General features: G+C 43.8%; 1 protein-coding gene across 5 annotated transcripts in view; it reads right to left on the bottom strand.

The window, feature by feature from the left end:
• Positions 1-18812, bottom strand: part of pkhd1l1.1 (PKHD1 like 1, tandem duplicate 1) — a 267609-nt gene that overhangs the window by 145563 nt on the left and 103234 nt on the right. For all 5 annotated transcript variants that reach the window (XM_059645764.1, XM_059645760.1, XM_059645761.1 and 2 more), the window contains exons 34-38: positions 16888-17030; positions 13574-13678; positions 10798-10986; positions 9276-9446; positions 794-1020 (exon numbers count right to left, since the gene is read on the bottom strand). In XM_059645764.1, coding sequence (XP_059501747.1) covers positions 794-1020; positions 9276-9446; positions 10798-10986; positions 13574-13678; positions 16888-17030 — 835 coding nt within the window. The remainder of the gene's footprint in view (positions 1-793; positions 1021-9275; positions 9447-10797; positions 10987-13573; positions 13679-16887; positions 17031-18812) is intronic.

Genomic DNA, 18812 nt, shown 5'->3' with positions numbered 1-18812 from the left:
ACATCACGGGCAATGTGGGACCTTGCTGTTAAAGCCTGTATTTGGCCAAGAAGCTCACTGGTATTTTACCAAGCTGATTGGAGCTCGATACAGAAAGCTTCTTCTACCGTGGGGATAATATTTCAGTTGTCACTGAAAATGTCCGCTCTTAGACTTAGACAATGAATCAGAGAATCCGACCTCGGAGTCATGGAATTCTCTTCCCTAGAAATCCTGCAGCTACAGGGCCCTTGACTATATTCCAGTCAAAGGGACTGAGAGCAATGAAATACAGTATGGAAGTGCAGTTGAGTCCCCAGTCAGATCAGTCATAATTTTACCAAATGGTGGAGCAGGTGTGAGGGGCTGAATGGTCAACTGTTACCAATACCCATGTTCTCGAAAAGCTGGCACTGAAGGAAAACTGCGGTTATGCTTGAGATGTTAAACAAACGTTCTGTGGGTGTAAGTGATCCCATGGCACCTTTTTGAAGGAGAGCAGATGAATCCTTCCCAGTATTCTGGGTTAACTTTTACTCCTCAATCAACTGAAGTAAATTATTAGGTAATTATCACATTGCTACTTGTAGGATCTTGCTATGCTTAAATTAGCTGCTGTGTCTCCTACATTTTAACAGTGAACTTGCACTTCGAACAGCTCCTTACAGGCAGCAGAGCCCTGGGCTTCCTGTCGCAAAATGCTACAGAAATGTTAGTTTTAAGAAAAAGGGATGAAGCCATAGATAATTACATTGCTAATATTTAGAAGGCAAAGTCAAATTTTCTTTATGCATGTTTGAACATGTTAGCTTACCTCGTTTGCACAGCTAATGTTACTGAATCCAGTGCCAGTAATGGTTAGCCTGTCTTTCATTGTTCCCTTCGAGGGTGCGATGCTGTTAATTGTGGGGGAGCAGCAGAGAGACAGATGAAATGTGAAGCTTCTTTCATCGGCCTTGTTCAATGCCTGGTTACAGGTGGGTTTTCGTGCTGTACAGTCGTTATTACTTTTTAGTTGTGAATGTAGTTTCTCAGAAGGCCCTACACAGAAACAGCCAGCTGTTAACTAACAAAATATGTTCAGGGGCAGTGGCCAGTGGGGAAAAGGAAATAAACATATTGAGAAGCTCAAATACATTCAGTTTAATTGCCAGAAGAAGCTCAAAAAATATAGAATTGCAGCAAAGTATTCCCAGTCTGACTACTTTTGTTTTGTTTTCCAATAACTTACAAGACAACCCAAATCAGTTTCCAGCTGAGTAGCATCTCAGGTTTAAAACTTTCACCTTTGTTTCCAAATACCTCCATGGTCACTTCCCTCCCAATCTGTATCATTTCTGTTCTGTGCCACAGCCCTCTGAGGCCCCTGTGTTTCCCCAATTCTGGCCTCTTCAGCTTCACTGTTATCCATGACCTTAGTAATGGTTACCATTAATAGAACATAGAACATAGAACATAGAACAGTACAGCACAGAACAGGCCCTTCAGCCCACAATGTTGTGCCGACCATTGATCCTCATGGATGCACCCTCAAATTTCTGTGACCATATGCATGTCCAGCAGTCTCTTAAATGACCCCAATGACCTTGCTTCCACAACTGCTGCTGGCAACGCATTCCATGCTCTCACAACTCTCTGCGTAAAGAACCTGCCTCTGACATCCCCTCTATACTTTCCACCAACCAGCTTAAAACTATGACCCCTCGTGCTAGCCATTTCTGCCCTGGGAAATAGTCTCTGGCTATCAACTCTATCTATGCCTCTCATTATCTTGTATACCTCAATTAGGTCCCCTCTCCTCCTCCTTTTCTCCAATGAAAAGAGACCGAGCTCAGTCAACCTCTCTTCATAAGATAAGCCCTCCAGTCCAGGCAGCATCCTGGTAAACCTCCTCTGAACCCTCTCCAAAGCATCCACATCTTTCCTATAATAGGGCGCCCAGAACTGGACGCAGTATTCCAAGTGCGGTCTAACCAAAGTTTTATAGAGCTGCAACAAGATCTCACGACTCTTAAACTCAATCCCCCTGTTAATGAAAGCCAAAACACCATATGCTTTCTTAACAACCCTGTCCACTTGGGTGGCCATTTTAAGGGATCTATGTATCTGCACACCAAGATCCCTCTGTTCCTCCACGCTGCCAAGAATCCTATCCTTAATCCTGTACTCAGCTTTCAAATTCGACCTTCCAAAATGCATCACCTCGCATTTATCCAGGTTGAACTCCATCTGCCACCTCTCAGCCCATCTCTGCATCCTGTCAATGTCCCGCTGCAGCCTACAACAGCCCTCTACACTGTCAACGACACCTCCGACCTTTGTGTCGTCTGCAAACTTGCTGACCCATCCTTCAATTCCCTCGTCCAAGTCATTAATAAAAATTACAAACAGTAGAGGCCCAAGGACGGAGCCCTGTGGAACCTCACTCACCACTGACTTCCAGGCAGAATATTTTCCTTCTACTACCACTCGCTGTCTTCTGTTGGCCAGCCAATTCTGTATCCAAGCAGCTAAGTTCCCCTGTATCCCATTCCTCCTGACCTTCTGAATGAGCCTTCCATGGGGAACCTTATCAAATGCCTTACTGAAGTCCATATACACCACATCCACAGCTTGACCCTCATCAACCTTACTAGTCACATCCTCAAAAAACTCGATAAGGTTTGTAAGGCATGACCTACCCCTCACAAAGCCGTGTTGACTGTATTTGATCAAGCCATGCTCTTCCAGATGGTCATAAATCTTATCCCTCAGAATCCTTTCTAACACCTTGCAGACGACAGACGTGAGACTTACCGGTCTATAATTGCCGGGGATTTCCCTATTTCCTTTCTTGAAGAGAGGAATTACATTTGCCTCTCTCCAGTCCTCAGGTACGACTCCAGTGGAGAGCGAGGATGCAAAGATCTTCGCAAGTGGCGAAGCAATTGCATTTCTCGCTTCCCAAAGCAGCCGAGGACAAATCTGATCCGGGCCTGGCGACTTGTCAATCTTAATGTTTGACAAAATTTTCAGTACATCAGCTTCCTCTATCTCTATCCATTCCAGCATGCACACCTGCTCTTCAAAGGTTTCATTCACTACACAGGTCGTTTCTTTCGTAAAGACAGAAGCAAAAAACTCATTTAGGGCTTCCCCTACCTCCTCAGGCTCCACACACAAGTTCCCTATGCTATCCCTGATCGGCCCTACTCTTTCTTTGACCATTCTCTTATTCCTCACGTAAGTGTAAAATGCCTTTGTGTTTTCCCGGATTCCTTCTGCCAAGCCTTTCTCGTGCCCCCTCCTGGCTCTCCTCAGACCATTTTTGAGCTCCTTCCTTGCCTGCATGTAATCCTCTCTAGCTGAACTTGACCCTAGCTTCCTCCACCTTATGTAAGCTACCTTCTTCCTTTTCACTAGAAGCTCCACCGCTCTCGTCATCCAAGGTTCCTTTATCTTACCCCGTCTTGCCTGTCTCAGAGGGACATATTTACTCATCACTCCCAACAACTGTTCCTTAAACCATCTCCACATGTCTATAGTTCCCTTACCATGGAACAACTGCTCCCAGTCCATGCTTCCTAACTCGTGTCTAATCGCATCATAGTTTCCTCTTCCCCAATTAAATATCCTCCCATTCTGCCTAATCCTCTCCTTCTCCATAGCTATGTAGAATGAGAGAGTGTTATGGTCACTATCACCAAAATGCTCTCCCACCACAAGATCTGATACCTGCCCCGGCTCGTTTCCGAGCACCAAGTCTAGAATGGCCTCTCCCCTCGTCGGCCTGTCAACGTACTGCGTTAGGAAACCCTCCTGAACACACCTTACAAAAACAGCTCCATTCAAATCTTCTGCTCGAAGGAGGTTCCAATCAATATTAGGAAAGTTAAAGTCACCCATTACAACAACCCTACTGCGTCCACACTTTTCCAAAATCTGTCGACCTATGCTTTCTACAATCTCCCTGCTGCTATTGGGGGGCCTGTAGTAAACCCCTAACGAGGTGACTACTCCCTTGCTGTTCCTAATTTCCACCCATACTGACTCAGTAGGCAGATCTTCCTCGACAATGGAAGCTTCTGTAGCTGTGATACCCTCTCTGATTAGTAGTGCTACACCCCCTCCTCTTTTTCCCCCCTCCCTATTCTTTTTAAATGTTCTAAACCCTGGAATATCCAGCAACCATTCCAGCCCATGAGAAACCCATGTCTCTGTTATGGCCACAACATCATAGCACCAGGTACTGATCCATGCTCTAAGTTCATCACTTTTATTCCTGATACTCCTTGCATTAAAGCAAACACACTTTAACCGATCCCTTGGTTCCTTCCCAGGAAAATCCTTCCCACTAGCTGGTCTACCTCTTGCTACTGCCTCACCTGCATCAACGCTCACCTCTGGTATACAGCTCAGGTTCCCACCCCCCCTGCCATACTAGTTTAAACCCTCTCGAACTACTCGAGCAAACCTTCCACCCAGGACATTGGTCCCCTTCCAGTTCAGATGCAACCCGTCCTTCTTGTACAGGTCCCACCTTCCCCAGAAGGCATCCCAATTATCAACATATCTGAAACCCTCCCTCCTACACCAGCTGCGTAGCCACGTGTTCAGCTGCGCCCGCTCCCTGTTCCTCACCTCGCTATCTCGTGGCACCGGTAGTAAACCAGAGAACACTACTCTGTTCGTCCTGCTCTGCAGCTTCCATCCTAACTCCCTGAAATCACTTTTTATATCCTCAAACCTATTTCTGGCTATATCATTTGTGCCAATATGTAACACGATTTCTGGCATGTTCTCATGCTTTGGGATACTGTGTAGTCATGAAACTGCCTGAACACAAAATGTTTCCAGTTTTTAGTTGCAATTTGATGCAAAACTATTTCAAAGCAAAAAATTTCAGTTTCCTTAATGGTTCAAAGTTGTAGTTGTACCTTGGACAGGATACAGCTGAATAGAAAAAAAAGACAGATCTACATTTTAACAGTATTCCTGACGGGTTGAGAGCTTCGATTCATTTGCCCATTCTAGAAACCAACTGATTTAATTTCTATTGAATTCTGTGCTGATAAAAACAATAGATCCAAATGTGACTGATGAGTGTGAGACACCAGCGTTACACGTGATCTCAATGCTCACACTCACTAATTCATGTGTACTTTTTCTGGAATTTTATAGTAAAATGGAGATAGAAAGAGTAGATACCTTGTGCTTAATTGTGCTTAAAGTAATCTAAAAGAAATCAAATAAATGCAAAATAAAACACTAGTTTCATACAAAAAATAACTAGTAAGAAGGGGGAAGGGAGAAGTGAGCATAGAGGGAGAATAACAATTTATGTAAGGCAAAGCAGCAGGTTAGCAGGGGACAAGGAAGCTTCGACTCCATTGAAAATTAGGAACAAAGTTAAAGGGAAGGAGAACTCAAGAGTTGTGAGTAATGGAGGTAATAGGACCCAAAAAGAAGGTGCAAAAACTGGCATAAGGGCACTTTATCTGAATGCTCGGAGCATTCGAAACAAGGTGGATGAGTTGACGGTGCAAATCATGGCAAATAGGTATGATTTAGTGGCCATTACAGAGATATGGTTATAGAATCGTAATGACTGGGAGTTCAATATCCAGGGGTATCAAACTGTTCGGAGGGACAGACAGGAAGGTAAGGGAGGTGATGTCGCTCTGATTTTTACGGATGATATCAGGGCGGTAGTGAGAGATGACATAGGTTCGACTGAACAAAACGTTGAATCCATTTGGGTGGAAATTAGGAATAGCAGCGAGAAGAAGTCACTGATAAGTGTGGTCTATAGGCCACCGAATAATGACATCATGGTGGGGCAGGCGATAAACATAGAAATAGCTAATGCATGTAAAAATGGTACAGCAATTATCATGGGGGACTTTAATCTACATATCGATCAGTCAAACCAGGTTGGTCATGGCAGCCTTGAGGAGGGGTTCATAGAATGCATCTGCGATAATTTCCTTGAACAATATGTAATGGAACCTACGAGGGAGCAAGCTAGCCTAGATCTAGTCCTGTGTAATGAGACAGGAATAATTAATGATCTCACAGTTAGGGATCCTCTCGGAAGGAGCGATCACAGTATGGTTGAATTTAAAATACAGATGGAGCGTGAGAAGGTTAATCCAGTACCTATGTCCTGTGCTTAAACAAAGGAGACTATGATGGGATGAGGGAGGAGTTAGCTAAGGTTGAATGGGAGCAAAAACTTTATGGTGGGTCAATTGAAGAACAGTGGAGGGCTTTCAAAACTATTTTTCACAGTGCTCAGCAGAAGTATATTCCAGTGACAAGAAAGAACTGTAGGAAAAGAGAGTGCGCCAGACACGGACGTTTAAGGAAATAAAACAAAGTATCAGATTGAAAAAAAAATGTACAAAAAAGCAAATAGTAGTCGGGTAACTAGTAGACTGGGAAATCTTTAAAGGCAACAGAAAGCCACAAAAAAGTTAAAGCAAAGTAAGATAGGTTATGAGAGTAAACTAGCTCAGAATGTAAAAGCACACAACCAAAGTTTCTATAAATATGCAAATCATAAAAGAGTGGCAAAGGTAAACATTGGTCCTTCAGAGGATGAGAAGGCCAATTTAATAACTGGGAATAAGGAAATAGCCGAAACATTAAAAGGTTATGTTGTGTCGGTCTTTACTGTAAAAGACACAAGTAACATGCCATAAACTAATGGCAAGGTTATAGCAGGTAAGGACCTAGAAGCTATCATTATCACCAAGGAGGCAGTGCTGGGCAAGCTAATGGGGATAAAGATAGACAAGTCTTTACTAGGATGTTGCCTGGTATGGAGGGAAGGCCTTACGAGGAAAGGCTGAGGGACTTGAGGCTGTTTTCATTAGAGAGAAGAAGGTTGAGAGGTGACTTAATTGAAACATATAAAATAATCAGAGGGTTAGATAGGGTGGATAGGGAGAGTCTTTTTCCTGGGATGGTGACAGCGAGCACGAGGGGGCATAGCTTTAAATTGAGGGGTGAAAGATATAGGACAGACGTCAGAGGTAGTTTCTTTACTCAGAGAGTAGTAAGGGAATGGAATGCTTTTCCTGCAACGGTAGTAGATTCGCCAACTTTAGGTACATTTAAGTCGTCATTGGATAAGCATATGGACGTACATGGAATAGTGTAGGTTAGATGGGCTTGAGATCGGTATGACAGGTCGGCACAACACCGAGGGCCAAAGGGCCTGTACTGTGCTGTAATGTTCTATGTTCTATGTTCTAAGTCTCCTGGCCCTGATGAAATGCATCCCAGGGTACTAAAAGACGTGATGGGGGAAATAGCAAATGCACTAGTAATTATTTACCAAAATTCACTGGACTCTGGGGTGGTTCCTGCAGATTGTAAAACAGCCAGTGTGACGCCACTGTTTAAAAAAGAAGGTAGTCAAAAAGCAGGTAACTATAGGCGAGTTAGCTTAACTTCAGTAGTGGAGAAAATACTCGTATCTATCATTAAGGAAGAAATAGCAAGACATCTGGTTAGAAGTTGTCCCACTGAGAATACCCAGCATGGGTTCATGAAGGGTGGGTCATGTTTAACTAATTTGGTGGAATTCTTTGAGGACATTACTTGCATGGTGGACAATGGGGAACCTGTGGATGTGGTGTATCTGGATTTCCAGAAGCCATTTGACAAGGTGCCACACCAAAGGCTGCTACATAAGATAAAGTTGCATGGTATTACAGGTAATGTATTGGCATGGATAGAGGATTGGTTTCTCAGTAGAAAGCAAAGAGTAGGGGTAAATAGTGTTTTTTCTGGTTGGTGGACGGTGGCTAGTGGTGTGCCTCAGGGATCAGTGTTGGGATCACAATTATTTACAATTCACATAGATGATTTGGAGTTGGGGAGTAAGTGTAGTGTGTCAAAATTTGCAGATGACACTAAGGTGAGTGGAAGAGCAAAGTGTGCAGAAGATACTGAAAGTCTGCAGAGGGACATTGATAGTCTCAGTGAGTGGGCAAAGGTCTTGCAGATGGAGTACAATGTTGATAAGTGTGAGGTCATCCATTTTGGTAGGAATAACAGCAAAATGGACTATGTTTAAAATGGTAAAAAACTGCAGCACGCTGCTGTGCAGAGGGACTAGTGTGTCCTTGTGCATGAATCGCTAGAAGTAGAATTACAGGTGCAGCAGGTAATTAAAAAGGCAAATGGAATTTTGTCTGCCATTGCTAGAGGGATGGAGTTTAAAAACAGGGAGGCTACTCTGTAGCTGTATAGGATCCTGGTGAGGCCACACCTGGAGTACTGTGTGCGGTTTTGGTCTCCTTATTTGAGAAGAGATATACTAGCACTGGAGGAGATGCAAAGGAGATTCACTTGGTTGACTGCAGAGTTAAGAGGGTTGGAGTATGAGGAGAGACTGAGTAGACTGGGATTATACTCATTGGAATTCAGAAGAATGAAGGGAGATATTATAGAAACATATAAGATTATGAAGGGAATAGATAAGGTGGAGGCAAGGAGGTTATTTCCACTAGCAGGTGAAACTAGGTCTAGGGGGCATAGGCTCAAAATAAAGGGAAGCAGATGTAGGACTGAGGTCAGGAGGAACTTCTTCACCCAAAGGGTTGTGAATCTGTGAAATTCCCTGCCCAGTGAAGTGGTTGAAGCTACCTCGCTGAATGTTTTTAAGGCAAGGGTAGATAAATTTTTGAACAGTAAAGGAATTAAGGATTATGGTGAGTGGGCGGGTAAGCGGAGCTGAGTCTCAAAAAGATCAGCCATAACCTTATTAAATGGCCGGGCAGGCTCAAGGGGCCGGATGGTCTACTCCTGCTCCTAGTTCTTATGTTCTTATGTTCTACATTCTCAGTAATGGCCACCATGGAAATATCATCACATCATAAAAGTCAATCTAATTAGTTATGCTCTTTAATCATGTGATAGCTTTATTCCCTCAGTTACTGAATGTGGAGAGATCTTTGTTTCATAAAGATTAGTACATACATTATGCACATTATCTTGCATTTTGTGTAAGATGTTCTCTGCTATAATCTGTGGCTAGTGTGTCGTTCATCATTTTCGTTGAACAACATTGATGTAAAAGCTAATGTGTCACTGTGTTTAATGGAGCCTCAGCATCAAACATAAACACCATCAAACCCTGAGTGCTGGAGGCTAACCTATCCCAGGATCAAACATCACCTTACCCAGAGTAATGGGCAAAGGGATTAACATGTTCAGGCTTTGCCTGCGCTGCTCTAGAAATGAGTTACTGCAGAAATGTCCTCCAAAATAAACCCTCCAAAATATGAACAGGATGTGCATTTCACCTGGTACATATTCCGCTTCAATCCCTGCTAAATAAACGTGTACACTTTTGATGCTTTCCTCAGTTGGCTTCACATTCACCACCCCTTGGAGAGTGATGCTTTGTTTCTGGTCCACATAACCACTGCTGTAGTAATAAGTCCCAGGGGAGGTGAAATGATGAGAGAACGAACCTACACAGAAAGATCATCATCCATTAGGGGGCATGAAATGAACAAATCTACTTTGTATTATATCCTGAGTACAATGAGAAGGCATCAATACAAAAAAGAAAGAGGAAACTAAGTTTGCTTTACCACTCCATCAGAGCATAGATACCGAATCTCAAGCAGCTACCTGAACAACAAAGATAACCAAACTCTGGAGAATTTTACAACTGCAACACATGAAATTTAGTTTGTCATAATTGAGTAAAATAACTTACTGGCTTGTTTGATTAGATGCTGAATTAGTAGAGATTGATTACCAACTTCACACACCAGTCTCTTCCTATGCCCTGAGTAGTTTGTGATCTTTGACCCCACCCAACATGGCCAGTCCAATCTGGCTGACCCAACCTGGCCCTAACCACCCAACTCAAAAACTGACAGGATCGGAAAGCTAACATTGGCACAGTCCTCGGGATGTAAATATTGAGAAACAGCGTCTGTATAATGATTCCACGAATGGACTTGTAATCCAGAGGACTGGGCCAATGCTCCTGGGACATGAGTTCAAATTTCACCATGCCAGTTGAAAAATTTAGGTTTTCCTAATTAACTACATTTGAAATAAAACGTTAGTCTCAGAAATGATGCCTATGCAACTACCAGATTTTTAAAAAATGGTCACCTATTTTACTAATATCCTCCAGAGAGGGAAATCTGCTCCCCTTACCAGCTGCATGTGACTCACAGCTGTGCGGGTGAGTCTTAACTGTCCTCTGAAATGACCTCACAAGCCATTAAATTGTCATGGAGATAGCTCACCATCAGCTAATAAAGGACTAAGGACAGGCAGCAAGTGCTGGCCTTCTCCAACCCTGTGAATGAATAATTAAAAACTAAAGTTTCTTACAACCTCAGGATTTCCCAAACTGCTCTCTACCCAAATAAGAGGCTTTCTTGACTGTGGCTTTTGCTGTGATGTAGGAAACATGCAGATGTACATAAAAGATTGCATATTCAATATGTTGAAAATTAGGAGAGTTCTTGCTGGTGTCCTGCAGCTAATATTTGTCTCAAACAACATTGTGAAAACAGGTGATCTGTTCCTGATTATATTCCTGAAAGTGAGAGATTGCTGTGTGCAAGTTGACCAAACAGTTCTGCAATAGTACATGTCAAGCTTATTTCATTGCTGTGAAGCTGTGAGGGATGTCCTGAAGATGTAAAACGTGCTCCAGAATTTCTTTTTCTTTCACATGAAAGTCTGATGAAAAATCACACAAGGATGAATGAGTGCATAAGCGTCTGTGTGCGTCAATAGAATTTTATACAGGTGAGGATCTTCCGGTGGAGTTAAATGCAACAGACGTGGACTTACCTGATGTAGTGCTCACATTGCCACTGATAAACCCACTGCCTTGGTAGTTTACATCGCTGGGCTTGGAGACACTGAAGACTCTGTATTTCAAATTCTGAAGTAAGGATGGGCCCTTCCACTGCCACTGTACTGTATCCCCAACAAAGATATCCAGGTTTGAGGGATTCCACTTAAACCCCACGCCAAATGCTGTTCAAAGTGGTCACAAATGTGGATAGAAAGATCATTCAAAACTAAAATCAAAAAAATTGTCGCAGAGATTTGTTAACAAAAAATTACAAGTGTTTAAGTTTCAGTCATTTATATACTCTAATTTCGACAATGTATGTTATTCAGAAGAAGGTATCAGAGATAATGGGAACTGCAGATGCTGGAGAATTCCAAGATAATAAAATGTGAGGCTGGATGAACACAGCAGGCCCAACAGCATCTCAGGAGCACAAAAGCTGACGTTTCGGGCCTAGACCCTTCATCAGAGAGATGAAGGGTCTAGGCCCGAAACGTCAGCTTTTGTGCTCCTGAGATGCTGCTTGGCCTGCTGTGTTCATCCAGCCTCACATTTTATTATCTTGTTATTCAGAAGAAAATGTTTCATCTTCTCAGTTTGAGAGTTTGAAACTTTTTACTGAACAGGCTTCTTAAACAGATTTTTCAGCATTTTTGTGTCTCCTGTTTCAGTCACCACCAGGTGCCAAAATTTGGGTGAGTCTAAGGGGCAAACCTTTAAAATGAAAGCCAGGATCTTCAGGGGAGATGTCAGGAAACACTTCATCATCAAATGGGAAAATCAGGAACTCCCTACTGTTCAAGCTGGGGTCAATGAAAAGTTTCAAAACAGGGATAGATAGATTTCTGTTAGAAAAGCGTGTTAACAGCTATGGAACCCAGGTCAGTGGATGGCGTTACGTTACAGATGAGTCACCATCTAATTAATTTAAGATAATAAAATGTGAGGCTGGATGAACACAGCAGGCCCAGCATCATCTCAGGAGCACAAAAGCTGATGTTTCGGGCCTAGACCCTTCATCAGAGAGGGGGATGGGGTGAGGGTTCTGGAATAAATAGAGAGAGAGGGGGAGGCGGACCGAAGATGGAGAGAAAAGAAGATAGGTGGGGAGGAGAGTACAGGTGAGGAAGTAGGGAGGGGATAGGTCAGTCCAGGGAAGACGGAGAGGTCAAGGAGGTGGGATGAGGTTAGTAGGTAGGAGATGGAGGTGCGGCTTGAGGTGGGAGGAAGGGATGGGTGAGACGAAGAAGGTTAGGGAGGCAGAGACAGGTTGGACTGGTTTTGGGATGCAGTGGGTGGAGGGGAAGAGCTGGGCTGGTTGTGTGGTGCAGTGAGGAGCGGGGACGAACTGGGCTGGTTTTGGGATGCGGTGGGGGAAGGGGAGATTTTGAAGCTGGTGAAGTCCACATTGATACCATTGGGCTGCAGGGTCCCCAAGCGGAATATGAGTTGCTGTTCCTGCAACCTTCGGGTGGCATCATTGTGGCACTGCAGGAGGCCCATGATGGGCATGTCATCTAAAGAATGGGAGGGGGAGTGGAAATGGTTTGTGACTGGGAGGTGCAGTTGTTTATTGCGAACCGAGCGGAGGTGTTCTGCAAAGCGGTCCCCAAGCCTCCGCTTGGTTTCCCCAATGTAGAGGAAGCCACGCCGGGTACAGTGGATGCAGTATACCACATTGGCAGATGAGCAGGTGAACCTCTGCTTAATGTGGAAAGTCATCTTGGGGCCTGGGATAGGGCTGAGGGAGGAGGTGTAGGGGCAAGTGTGGCATTTCCTGCGGTTGCAGAGGAAGGTGCCGGGTGTGGTGGGGTTGGAGGGCAGTGTGGAGCGAACAAGGGAGTCACGGAGAGAGTGGTCTCTCCGGAAAGCAGACAGGGGTGGGGATGGAAAAATGTCTTGGGTGTGGGGTCGGATTGTAGATGGCAGAACTGTCGGAACATCCTCCGACACTTCCGCCGTCTACAATCCGACCCCACCACCCAAGACATTTTTCCATCCCCACCCCTGTCTGCTTTCCGGAGAGACCACTCTCTCTGTGACTCCCTTGTCCATCATGGGCCTCCTGCAGTGCCACAATGATGCCACCCGAAGGTTGCAGGAACAGCAACTCATATTCCACTTGGGAACCCTGCAGCCCAATGGTATCAATGTGGACTTCACCAGCTTCAAAATCTCCCCTTCCCCCACCGCATCCCAAAACCAGCCCAGTTCGTCCTCTCCCCCCACTGCACCACACAACCAGCCCAGCTCTTCCCCTCCACCCACTGCATCCCAAAACCAGTCCAACCTGTCTCTGCCTCCCTAACCGGTTCTTCCTCTCACCCATCCCTTCCTCCCACCTCAAGCCGCACCTCCTACCTGCTAACCTCATCCCACCTCCTTGACCTGTCCATCTTCCCTGGACTGACCTATCCCCTCCCTATCTCCCCACCTATACTCTCCTCCCCACTTATCTTCTTTTCTCTCCATCTTCGGTCCGCCTCCCACTCTCTCCCTATTTATTCCAGAACCCTCATCCCATCCCCCTCTCTGATGAAGGGTCTAGGCCCAAAACGTCAGCTTTTGTGCTCCTGAGATGCTGCTGGGCCTGCTGTGTTCATCCAGCCTCACATTTTATTATCTTGGATTCTGCAGCATCTGCAGTTCCCATTGTCACATCTAATTAATTTAGCTAGCTTCCCCCAGCTTTCGATGTTCCTATTTACTCTAGAAAGAGGAAAAAAATTGTACAATTTGAACAAAAATCTTCAAAAAAATGTCACATACTTTGACTGCTGCCATTGTTGTCGATGACAAATTTTCTTCCAGTTTGACCAGTAACACACTCGAGCATATTTGTTGAAGCAAAGTTTATGTGACATGGAACAGAACCTGTAAATATTGCACATCACAGAATTCCAGATCAGAATGACATGCTTGTGATTGTTATAAAGTCTCTGCTGTAATTAACACAATCAGATTACTATCTTTCCTCAAGTTATTAACATATAATATAAACAGAGATAATCCAAATTTCAACAATTATAAAAAATGAGAGAGTGGCTAAAGTAAACATGGGTCCTTTGGAGGATGAGAAGGGGGCTTTAACAAGGGGAAATGAGGCAATGGTTAAGGCATTGAACATGTATTTTGTGCCTGCCTGACAGTGGAAGATACCAATTACATGCCAATAATTGGTGACAAGGAGGCTATGGTAGGTGAGAACCTTGGAATGATCATTATCACTAAAGGGGCAGCATTGGGAAAGTTAATGGGGCTGAAGGCAGACAAGTCTCCTGGCCCTGATGGAATGCATCCCAGAGCACTACAAGAGATGACGGCAGAAACAACAAATGCATTCGTGGTAATTTACCAAACTTTGCTGGACTCTGGGGCAGTTCTGTCAGATTTGGAAAACAGCAAAATCGATACCAATGTTTGAAAAAAAAGGAGTTAGACACAAAGCAGGCAATTACAGAGCCATTAGCTTAAATTCTGTCATGAGGAAAATGCTTGAATCTATAATCAAGGAAGAAATAGCGAGAAATGTAGGTAAAAATTGTCCCATTGGGCTATCACAGCAAGGATCCATGAATGGCAAGTCATGCCCAACCAATGTACTGGAATTTTATGAAGATATTACAAGTGTAGTGGACAATGGGAGCCCAGTAGATGTGGTGTATCTGGATTTCCAACAGGCACTCAAGAAGGTGCTGCATAAAAGGTGTAAGATAAAGGTGCATGGTATTACGGACAATGTATCAGCATGGATAGAGGATGGGCTAACTAGCAGGAAGCAAAGAGTGGGAATAAGTGAATGCTTTTCTAGTTGGCAATCAGTGGCTAGTGGTGTGCCTCAGAAATCAGCATTGGGACCGTAACTGTTTACAGTTTACATAGATGCTTTTGAGTTGGGGTCTGAGTGTAGCGTGTCAAAGTTTGCAGATGACACTAAGATGAGTGATGAAGCAAAGTGTGCAGAGGACTCTGAAAGTTTGCAGAGGGATATAGAAAGTTTAAGTGAATGGATAAGTGTCTGGTAGATGGAGTGCAATGTTGACTAATGTGAAGTCATCCATTCTGGTAGGAACAATAGTAAAAAGGACTGTTATTTGAGTGGTAAAACATTACAGCATGCTGCTGTGCAGAGGGACCTGTGCATGAATCACAGAAGGTTGGTTTGCAGGTGCAACAGGTAATTATGAAGGCAAATGGAATTTTGTCCTTCATTGCTAGAAGGATTGAATATAAAAACAGGGAGGCTATGCTGCAGCTGTATAGGGTGCTGGTGAGGCCACACCTGGAGTACTGTGTGCGGTTTTGGTCTCCTTATTTGAGTAAGGATGTACTGGCACTGGAAGGAGTGCAGGCGAGATTCACTGGGTTGATTCCGGAGTTGAGAGGGTTGGATTATGAGGAGAGACTGAGTAGACTGGGATTATACTCATTGGAATTCAGAAAAATGAGGGGGGTCTTATAGAAACATACAAGATTATGAAGGGAATAGATAAGATAGAAGCAGGGAGGTTATTTCCACTAGCAGGTGAAACTAGGACAAGGCGACATAAATGAGGTAGACTGGATTTAGGACTGAGATGAGGAGGAACTTCTTGACACAAAGGGTTGTGAATCTGCAGAGCTCCCCACCCAGTGAAGCCATTGAGGCTATGCTGTTGAATGTTTTTAAGACAAAGATAGATGTTTGAACAGTAAAGGAGTTAATAGTTCTGGCGAGTGAGTGGGTAAGGTGGAGCTGAAACAAGCAACCATGATTTTATTTAATGGTGGAGCAGGATCGATGGGCCAGTTCATCTCCTCCTGCTCCTATTTCTTATGTTCTTATCTAAGTTATGTTAACTTATATCTTTATACAGCAATAATTTGAAAATTAAGGAAATGGGAAAATTGGCAATCTAACAGAAACCCCATGAAATTATTTCAGGTTTTATTTTTAATTCATTCACAGGATGTGCGTATTGCTGGCTTCAGCATTGTCCTTCTGGTGGGGAAAGAGCAGGTTTGGAAGATGCTGCCTAAAGAGCTCTGGTAAGTTGTTGCAGTGCATCTTGTTGGTAGTAAAACACTGTTGCCACCTTGAGTCAGTGGTGAAGGATTTGAATGTTGATATCAATCAGGCAGGCAGCTTTGTTGTGGATGGTATCGAGCTGTTTGAGAGTTGTTAGAACTGCACTCATCCAGGCAACTGGACGATAGTGCATCACATTCCTAGTTTACAGCCTTCCTGGAGGTTTTTGGAAGTTAGGAGGTGAGTTACTCACTGCAGACTTTCTAGCCCCTGACCTGCTGTTGTAGCCACTGTATTAATATGGTTAGTCCAGTTCAGTTTCTGGTCAATGAGAATCCCCGGGGTGGTTGATGATGGATAACTCTATGATGTTAATGCCACTGCATGTCAAGGGTAATATTTAGATTCTTTCTTGTAGGTAATGGTGATCACATGCCATTTGAGTAGTGCAAATATTACTTGCTACTCATCAGTTCAACCTGAATATAGTCCAGGTTTTGCTGCATATGGGAGTGGAGTACTTCAGTATCTGTGGATCACAAATGATGCAATCATCAGCAATATCCTCCTCTACTGACCTTATGATGGAGAAAAAGTCATTAATGAAGCAGCTGAAGATGGGTACTGATGCTGTGATGGCCTGAGACAGAGGTGATTCACCTCCAACAATGACAACCATCTTCCTATGTGGCATAATATAAAGAAAATATGGTGGATGCTAGAAATCTGAAACATTCAGAGTGTTGGAGAAGCTCAGCAGGTCTGGCAGCATCTATGGGGCATAGAAAAACAGTTAATATTTCAAGCCTGATTTGACTCTTCTTCAAAACTTCTTCCAATTTCCATAGATGCCGCCTGTTCTGAGTTTCTCCAGCACTCTGTGTGTTTGCTCCTTTGTACTAAGTATGACTCCAACCTGTGCAGAATTCTTCTCCACCAGCACCACCCAACCCTTCCTACCTCTTATTGTCTGCAGCTTTACCAGGGATCCTTGATGTCATGCTCAGTCAAATACTGCCTTGTTTTCATGACAGTCACCCTCAGCTGACCTCTCAGGTTCACCTGATAAACTTACCAATTTGGACAACATTGTCTTCTAGGACAGGACTGAAACCAGATCCAGATATGGTGATTTTTGTGCTTCCATACAACGAGCCCTGCTGAGGAGTCACTTCTGTTACACGCAAGATATACTCAATTGAAGCACTTAGGGATTTGCTGCAGTGAAAGAGAGAAAGAAACAAGCCAAATCTTAAAAAAAAGCGTTAATGTTATTGAAGAGCAACCAATAATGCAAATGAAGTCTTACATGAAATGTTATTATTCAGTCCCCAACTCTGCGTCAAATATAATACCTAAATAAAAATATTGAGTTGACAAATCAGTCCCCTATGGGATATGATGAGTTGTTGTGATCTGGAAGACGCTGACTAAAATGGGTTTGGCGGCAGCTCTAACAGCACCTTTCTAAATGGAATTGAGTAAATATTTAAAGGAGAAAGCTTTATATGGCTTGGGGATAGAGTAGGCAAGTCAAACTGCTTGGATAGTTCTTTCAAAGAGCTGGCACAGGCAAGGTGGGCAGAAAGGCTCATTCAGTATCATGTCAGTCTGTAATATTAATCTCAAATAGGGTGACTAAGCAAAATAGATTTGGGATCTACTTTTAAAAAAATCATTCATGGAATGAACATGGTCATCATTGGCTGGGCCAGCATTTATTACCCATCCCTAGTTGCCCTTAAGAAGGTGGTGGTGAACCACCTTCTTGAACCACTATTATCCACCTGCTGTTGATAGATCCACAATGCTGTGAGGGAGAGAATTCCAGGATTTTGATCTAACAACACTGAAGGAACAGCATTATATTTCCAAGTCAGGATGGCGAGTAGCTTGGAGGGAAACTTGCAGCTGGTGGTGTTCCCTGCTCTTGTCCTTCTAGATGTTAGTCATGGATTTAGACACTGCTCTCTCTGGAGCACTGGTGAATTTCTGCAATGCATCTTGTAGATGGCACAGACTCCTGTTACTGAGGCTCTGTGGAGGGAGTGAATGGTTGTGAATGTGATGCCAATCAAGTAGGCTGCATTGTCCCTGGGTGGTGTCAAGTTTCTTGAGTGTTGTTGGAGCTGCACTCATCCTAGCAAGTGGTGTATATTCAATCAGTCCTAGCGTTTGTCTTGTGGATGATAAACGGGACTTGGGAACTCAGGAAGGGAGTTACATGCTGCTGAAATTCCAGCATCTTACCTGTTCTTATTGTCACAGTATTTATATAGCCAGTCCAGTTCAGTTAGTCGTCAATGGTAATCTCAAGGATGTTGATAGTGCAGGATGACGGTCAGTAATGGTAATGCCAATGAATATCAAAAGGGTAAATGGTTAGATTGTCTCCTGTTGGAGAAGGTGATCATTGCCTGGCACTCAGGTGGTGTAAATCCGAATTGCCACTTGTCGGCCCAAACTTGGATACTGACCAGGTTTTGCTACATTTGGACATGGACCGCTTCATGGTGCTGAACATTGTGCAATTTATCATGAAGAAAGGTCATTGCTGAAACAGCTGAAGATGGTTGGGCTCAGTACACTACCCCGAGGAATACCTGCAGATATGTCCCGGAGCTGAGATGACTCACCTCCAACAGCCACAACCATCTTTCTTTGTGGCAAGTATGAGCCTAACCAGCAAACAGTTGTCACCTGATCCTCACTGACTGTAGTGTTGCTGGTTCTGCTTGATGCCACATACAGTTAAATGCTGCTTTGTTATCAAGGGCAGTCACTCCCACCTCTGCTCTGGCTATCTGTATCCTGGACTCATCTTGTTAGTGTTCCATTGGCTGGGGAGGTTCCTGGTTTGGAATTTTCCCAGAACGATGCACCAATAGTAAATGGGCAACTTTTAGTTTGATCTTGGAATCTGACTGCGATAGGATGATTTGGATGATGATGTTTTTAAACTGATACAAAAGATTGCAGAAATTTGCACTGAATGCAATT

Source organism: Stegostoma tigrinum, chromosome 5 (genome assembly GCF_030684315.1).
Source record: "Stegostoma tigrinum isolate sSteTig4 chromosome 5, sSteTig4.hap1, whole genome shotgun sequence".
NCBI classification, from domain to species: Eukaryota; Metazoa; Chordata; class Chondrichthyes; order Orectolobiformes; family Stegostomatidae; genus Stegostoma; species Stegostoma tigrinum.
The sequence above is the reverse complement of the archived record's forward strand: the minus strand, read 5'-3'. Positions and strand labels throughout refer to the sequence as shown.